General features: G+C 44.7%; 1 protein-coding gene across 1 annotated transcript in view; it reads right to left on the minus strand.

Moving 5' to 3' along the window:
* Window positions 1–716: 716 nt before the first annotated feature.
* Window positions 717–7,979, minus strand: part of trmt10c (tRNA methyltransferase 10C, mitochondrial RNase P subunit) — an 8,203-nt gene continuing 940 nt past the window's right edge. Inside the window, exon 2 of the mRNA XM_082163883.1 lies at window positions 717–2,075. Coding sequence (XP_082020009.1) covers window positions 882–2,075 — 1,194 coding nt within the window. The 3' untranslated portion in view covers window positions 717–881. The remainder of the gene's footprint in view (window positions 2,076–7,979) is intronic.

A 7,979-nucleotide genomic window follows, 5' to 3' on the forward strand; every position in this document is an offset into this window, starting at 1 on the left:
AATAAGAAATTAGAATACAAAATCATTAGAAATTAATGAATTTGTAAGAATTTAATAATGAATTCTAGAATTACAATAAGAAACAATTAGAAAATTAATAAGAAATTAATAATTAGATAAATAAGAAATTATAATAAGGAATAATTAGACATTTATTTATTCTTAAGAAAATAGAGAAATAATAATAAATGCATAATCCATAAGAAGAAATTCATGATTTTATCAAAAATGAGAAATTAGAATAATTCATAAGAACAAATGAATAAGATAATGAGAAATTAGAATGAGGAATAATAATTAGACATTCATTAAGAAATTAGAATAAGGAAATGAATAACTAGAAATTAAATAATTCATAAGAATTGAATAATTAGATTCAAAATAAGAAATTACTCAAATTACAATATTAAGAACTTAAGAAATTAATTCATAAGAACACATTAATTATATATTTTTTTATGCCAATTTGATTTGTAATAAAAATTGTCAAAATGTAATGCTCAGAAAAACACGCTTTATTGTCTTTATACAGAATATAATTTCCTATTTTTGTATTTTTTGGTGTGAAATATCATCATAGCATCAGCCATATGAAATAAGAAGCTTCTGAATTAGCAATGAATTCATAAGAACAAATGAGTAATTTGAATAAGAAAGACAAATCCCTCCAATTTGACTTAATTGTCATGAAAATGTCAAAATGAAAAACAATGTAATGCTCAGAAAAACATGCTTTATTGTCTTTTTATCTATTTTTGTCTTCTTTGGAGTGAAATATGAGCACACTGCAGTTTTATTATGAATAATAATATAATCATCTGAAATCATTTAATTGACTCACAATAAACATCAAACAACGGTAAAGAAACAGTATTACATTATTATCCTTCCTCCCACAGCGTCTTTCTCTCTCGTCCTCTATTGTGTCCGTCGGTTCTGTTTTTCGGAGCTGCGGAATGATTTCGTACGAATTGAGTCTTTCCGGTTCTCATCTGATGAAATCCGCAGTGTTTCCTCTTGGGCACGAACTCCAGCGCCGTCTTCCAGTTCCCCGTGTCTTTCACGGTGCTCAAGATGCGTATCATCTGATCCAGGGTCAGGTTCTTGGCTCCACAGTCCCAGTCCAGATACTCGTCCAGCGGGAGCCGCGCGGTGGCTAGCTGGAGGCGTTTAGCGTTAGCTAGCGAGACGCCGGACTGGATGGATCGGTCCACGATGGCGCCGACGACGTAAACCTTCCTGTGGTCGAACTGGCGGAGAACGGTGGGCGAGTCCGCGGTGAGATACACCAGATCCTCGCGGGGAAACACGTCCGCGGGTTGGCTTGCCGTGTCCGTGATTAGCATCCGCTCCCATGTCTCCGCGCCGTAGCGCTTGAGGAGCTCGCGGTGATACGCGCCGCCCGGCGTTAGCCCGCAGAAGTGCAAGTGAAACGGGTCTGAGGATCGTCGGTTGAATCCTTCAGTCTCCATCAGCTGAGACACGGCGTTCTCCATCTCGCGGCGCGTCATGTGACGCTCGTAGCTCATATCGTAGACTAGCGGCTGGCCGAAACGCATAGCCTGCGCCGCGCGCCAGTTCTGTAGCCGATCCAAGGAACCGCTCCAGAACTTAATGAGAAACGTGTTCTTTAGTTCCCGCTCTTCTCCGTCTGTGATCATCTCGGGTTTCGGCTTATTCTCACGCTTCTCCTTCTTCGAGATCTTGTGCGCTTCTTTGATGGCGAGGAACTTGAGGAACTTCTTCTTAGCGGATTTGGTGGTTAGCGCGGCGAGATCTTGGAGCTGCTCATCCGTGATGTCCTTGGGGACGAACTTCCCGGCCTGATGCCACATCTCCACCAGCTCGCGGTTGAAGTCTAGCGTGGACGGACTCGGGTCGCTCTGGTTCTCAGGTAGAGCTTGAGTCTTCATCACGGTCTTCCACACGTCCAGGTCCAGCTTCTCCTCCTCTTCATCATCTTTCCCGGTGGTCCGAGAAGTGCCGATGGATCTGAGGGGCGTCTGAACCGGAGAGCGAGAGCAGATCCGCCTCACCGCAAGCGAACACGAGCGCAGGAACATCACGTCGAACACCTGAGGAAACACACACTGAGTTAATGTGATAAAGGGTTATAATAATCCATAATTCACTTGCCCTCAAGCCATCCTAGTGTTTATGACTCTCTTCTCTCAGCCGAACACAATCAGAGTTATATTAAACAATATCCTGGCTCTTCCCAGCTTTATAATGGGAGTGAATGGGAACTGAGATTTTGAAGCCCTAAAAAAAGCTCATCATCATAACAATAATCCATACGCCTGCAGGGGTTAATAAAGGCCTTCTGAAGACAAGAAACATATCCATATTTATAACTTTATAAACTATAATCACTGGCTTCTGGTAACAGTCGTACACGAGTCTAGTTCCAGTAGAAGAGTGACCTCTGACCCCACGCATGACCTCTGACCCGACGCATGATGAGTGACCTCTGACCCGACGAGTAATAACTGACCTGACGCATGAGTGACCTCTGACCCGACAAGTAACCTCTGACCCAACACATGACCTTTGACCTGATGCATGATGAGTGACCTCTGACCCAAAGCATGACCTTTGACCTGACGCATGATGAGAAACCTCTGACCTGACGCATGACCTCTGACCCGACGCATGATGTATTGACGAACACGGAAGCGCAGAGGATTGAGCAAAACAAAACACCGGTCACGAATTAGTCTAAAACGAGGATTTTTAAGAGAAAAGTGGGAGGAGTTTGAGTTTTTTTGAACCACGAGAGGCGTCGACTCTCACCTGAGCTTACGACACTCCTACATCATGCGTCAGGTCAGAGGTCATGCGTGGGATAAGAGGTCATGTTTCAGGTCAGAGGTCACTCTTCCGCCAGAACTAGGCTTGTGTACGACTGTTACCAGAAGCCAGTGATTACAATTTATAAAGTTATAAATAAGGATATTGAGTGGCAATATTCACTCCCATTATAAAGCTGGGAAAAGCCAGGATATTTTTAATTGTGTTCAGAGATGAAAGAAGAAAGTCAGGATGGCATGTGGGAGAGTACAATTTCATTTTTTAAACGTTACTACTTGTTTCAGAGAACATTCAAAAGTAACATTCCCATGTTTGAAGATTGATACATTTGTTTCCTGAACGTTCGAATAACCAAGAAAAACCGTTTTTAAATCATTTAAAAACGTCTCCGGTTACTATCGTAACCTCGGTTCCCTGAGAGGCGGGAACGAGACATTACGTCACTGACGTATATGGGAACTCCCTTCCTTCTCCGTTTTCACTGAAATCTTATAGGCTAACGCCAGCTGGAGACAGTTGGCCAATTGACGCGAAACATGCAAATGCTGACTGGACCGCGGGCAGTATAAATAGCATGGGCGCGACAATTACGTCAGAATCAAGACTGAACGCTAGCACAGCTGATCAAACGGCGAGCACGGCGGCTGACGTAATGTCTCGTTCCCGCCTCTCAGGGAACCGAGGTTACGATAGTAACCGGAGACGTTCCCTTTCAAGGCGGTCACTTCGACATTACGTCACTGACGTCTATGGGAACTGTATAGAATCCCGCCGTGAGCGCAGTGAAGATAAGCCCAGAACGGGGTCAAGCTACACTCCCACGAGAGACAACAGTTCTAAGCCAGCAGCGCCGCTAGGAGCACTCGAAACTGATAGGCGAAACTAGACCAAGAACGTCTGCTCCGACCTTACCAAGTTGCATATCCAATGCAATGAAGCGAAGACTGCACTGGAGAGGGCAGCACAACACCATAAGCACTCGAGCACAAGAGTTAACACAGTGTCGACGGCAATAGCGGTGACAGCTGCATAACCTTATAGCCATACACAGAGTTAACAGGAATTGAAAACTACTGCGTAATGCGGAAACAGCTATGTAACATTATAGTCATAACACAGAGTTAGCAGCAATGGTAACTCTGCATAATGCAGACTACTGCACAGCTGGTGGTAACAGTTCATGAGTACATTAATAAAACTCACCGAACCCACGACGCTATAGGCAGTGCATCAAACTTGAAACCCTGGCGAACGTGTTCTGAGAAGACAGCCAGCATACCTAAATCCCATAGGCATAGCCAACATTGAAAGCGTCGAATTCAGTGAGAAAGTCTCAGTATAACAGCACGTCCCTAGTACCATCCATCAAGCACACAAACAGCTGGTCAGACTGCTGCCTAGTGATCCACGTACATCCGCAAAGCCCTTACAGGGCCAACAGCACTCTGAGCATCGGCATCATGCGAGGCTGACGGCTCAGCAGATAAGGCGGGCAGGGATCAATCTGTGCTCTGAACGGTGTAAGCGACTTCGGAACGCAGCTTGGTATCGGACGGAGAGTGACGCTGCAGTCACCAGGTCCGAGACAATGCAACATCATTCGCTTAGAATGAGCGTAGGTCTCCAACGTGCTTCACTGGGGCGAGAGCAGGTGAATTAAGGCCATCTCAAGAGAGCTCCCAACACTTGATAGTGTAAGTGTCTTGCTCAACTATGGACCCAGCAGCGGACACACAAGAAGGTTTCACAGCTTGGGGATGATAGGCTAGTAAGGGGGTCACGAGGAACTGACACTCCCTTGTAGAACATAGCCAATTTTCTAAGCCGATGCACAGAAGTGCAAACCAACACATAACTGAATGTACATAAACACAGTGCTAGTGGCCGTAGCGACAACAACTGTGAATATACGCAGTTAGATAATATCCCCATAATAGCATAGCACCTCAGTAAGTACACAAACACAGTCGTAGCCGTAGCTACAACTGTGAGTAAACGAGTTAACACACAATAGCCAGTTGCACTGAAGGAAACAGGGCAACATAACAGCGTAGCCCATGTACGTAACAGCATCGGTCGCTGTAGCGCGTCCATGTATGTACATAAACGCAGCGTAAGTCGCCGTAGCGACCGAAACTGTGTAGAGACAGAACTGAGATGTACAGTTAGATCAGGATGGCTAGCTGCAACAAGGAAATGGGGCAGCATTACAGCATAACACATCCGTGTACGTACCTACATCCAGAAACTGTGAACATGCACGGTTAGATTAGGATAGCTAGTTTTGCACTGAAGGAAACAGGGCAACAAATAGCAAAAACACGTCCTTGTACGTACATAAATGCAGTGTAGTCGCCGTAGCGACAGAACTGTGAATATGCACAGTAGATAGGATAGCTGGTTGTTGCACTGAAGGATAGAGGGCAACATAACAGCATAACACATCAGAGTGCACATTTTAAACATCTGTGTGTATAATGCAGCGCAAGTCGCTGAAGCGACCGAAACTGCATGAATATGCTCAGTTCAACACAATGGTCAGTTACGTTGAAGGGCAACATAACAGCATAACGCTTCCGTGTGTACACAGATGCAGCGCAAGTCGCCGTAGCGACGACTGAGACTATGCATAAGCATAGTTACATTTTGTGTACAAAAACCACAGCGTCAGAGGCATAGCGACATCGACTGTGAATACGTAGTTATCAGAATAGCCGGTTGCACTGAGGATACAGGGCAATATATAACGGCATACATCATAGACACGTATATCAATGTACATAACACAGCGTCAGTGGCATCGCACAACAACTGTGAATACACAGTAATCAGGGTAGCCAGTTGCACTGAAGGATACAGGGCAATATATAGCGGCGTAATCGTAACACATATCAGTGCGTAGTGTGTGCACAGCGTCAGTTGCATCGCACGACAACTGTGAATACGCACTGCGTAGTAATCAGAATAGCCATTTGCACTGAATGACACAGGGCAATATATAATGGCATAAATCATTACACATAACAGAGTACGTAACACAGCGTTAGTTGCATCGCACAACAACTGTGAATACGTAGTAATCAGAATAGCCATTTGCACTGAAGGATACAGGGCAATATACAACGGCAAAATTCATACACATAACAGTGTGTAGTGTGTACGTAAACACAGCGTCAGTTGCGTCGCACGACAACTGTGAATACGTACTGCGTAGTAATCAGAATAGCCATTTGCACTGAAGGATACAGGGCAATATACAACGGCAAAATTCATACACATATCAGTGTGTAGTGTGTACGTAACACAGCGTCAGTTGCATCGCACGACAACTGTGAATACGCACTGCGTAGTAATCAGAATAGCCATTTGCACTGAATGACACAGGGCAATATATAATGGCATAAATCATTACACATAACAGAGTGCGGAGTGTACATAACACAGCGTCAGTTGCATCGCGCAACAACTGTGAATACGTAGTAATCAGAATAGCCATTTGCACTGAAGGATACAGGGCAATATACAACGGCAAAATTCATACACATATCAGTGTGTAGTGTGTACGTAACACAGCGCAAGTTGCATCGCGCAGCAACTGTGAATACGTACTGCGTAGTAATCAGAATAGCCATTTGCACTGAAATACAGGGCAATATAAGTGGCATAAATCATACACATAACAGTGTGTAGTGTGTACGTAACGGAGTGTCAGTTGCATCGCGCAACAACTGTGAATACGTAGTAATCAGAATAGCCAGTTGCACTGCAGGAAACAGGGCAATATCGTGGCATAAGCATAATACACACAATCAGGTACATAAACACAGCGTCAGTGGCATCGCACAACAACTGTGAATACGTGGTAATCAGAATAGCCATTTGCACTGAAGGAAACAGGGCAATATAACGGCACAAATCATAGCACATATCAGTGTGCAGTGTGTACATAAACACAGCGTCAGTGGCGTAGCGACAACAACTGTGAATACGTAGTTAAATCAGAATGGCCAGTTGCACTGAAGGATACAGGGCAATATAACGGCACAAATCATAGCACATATCAGTGTGCAGTGTGTACATAAACACAGCGTCAGTGGCGTAGCGACAACAACTGTGAATACGTAGTTAAATCAGAATGGCCAGTTGCACTGAAGGATACAGGGCAATATAACGGCACAAATCATAGCACATATCAGTGTGCAGTGTGCACATAAACACAGCGTCAGCGTCACAGCGTCAGCGACAACAACTGTGAATACGTAGTTAAATCAGAATGGCCAGTTGCACTGAAGGATACAGGGCAACATAACGGCACAAATCATAGCACATATCGGTGTGCAGTGTGCACATAAACACAGCGTCAGCGTCACAGCGTCAGCGACAACAACTGTGAATACGTAGTTAAATCAGAATGGCCAGTTGCACTGAAGGATACAGGGCAACATAACGGCACAAATCATAGCACATATCGGTGTGCAGTGTGCACATAAACACAGCGTCAGCGTCACAGCGTCAGCGACAACAACTGTGAATACGTAGTTAAATCAGAATGGCCAGTTGCACTGAAGGATACAGGGCAATATAACGGCACAAATCATAGCACATATCGGTGTGCAGTGTGCACATAAACACAGCGTCAGCGTCACAGCGTCAGCGACAACAACTGTGAATACGTAGTTAAATCAGAATGGCCAGTTGCACTGAAGGATACAGGGCAATATAACGGCACAAATCATAGCACATATCAGTGTGCAATGTGTACATAAACACAGCTTCAGTGGCGTAGCGACAACAACTGTGAATACGTAGTTAAATCAGAATGGCCAGTTGCACTGAAGGATACAGGGCAGCCTGACAACATAAGCTGTAAGCACATCAATATGTAATGTTACGTAGGCCCAGCGTCAACAGCATAAGCGGTAACGACTGCGCAACCCCGTAGTCAAAACTGACTAACGTTAGAAGGGGTAAACACTCACCGAATTGCGGTTGTGCACTTTTGTCAGATTGGGGCGTCAAGAGACTCATAGCATCCGCACTTTGCGCCTTTTAGACACGGAGCCATGGCCTTTGCCTCATCCCTCTAGACGCGCGTCTTTGCGCATGACTATCCATAGGACGTCGTGGAAGACGGAGTCTTTCTTGAAGTAGCCTGGCTGAGATACCGG

Source organism: Leuciscus leuciscus (genome assembly GCF_965113295.1).
Source record: "Leuciscus leuciscus genome assembly, chromosome: 3".
NCBI classification, from domain to species: Eukaryota; Metazoa; Chordata; class Actinopteri; order Cypriniformes; family Leuciscidae; genus Leuciscus; species Leuciscus leuciscus.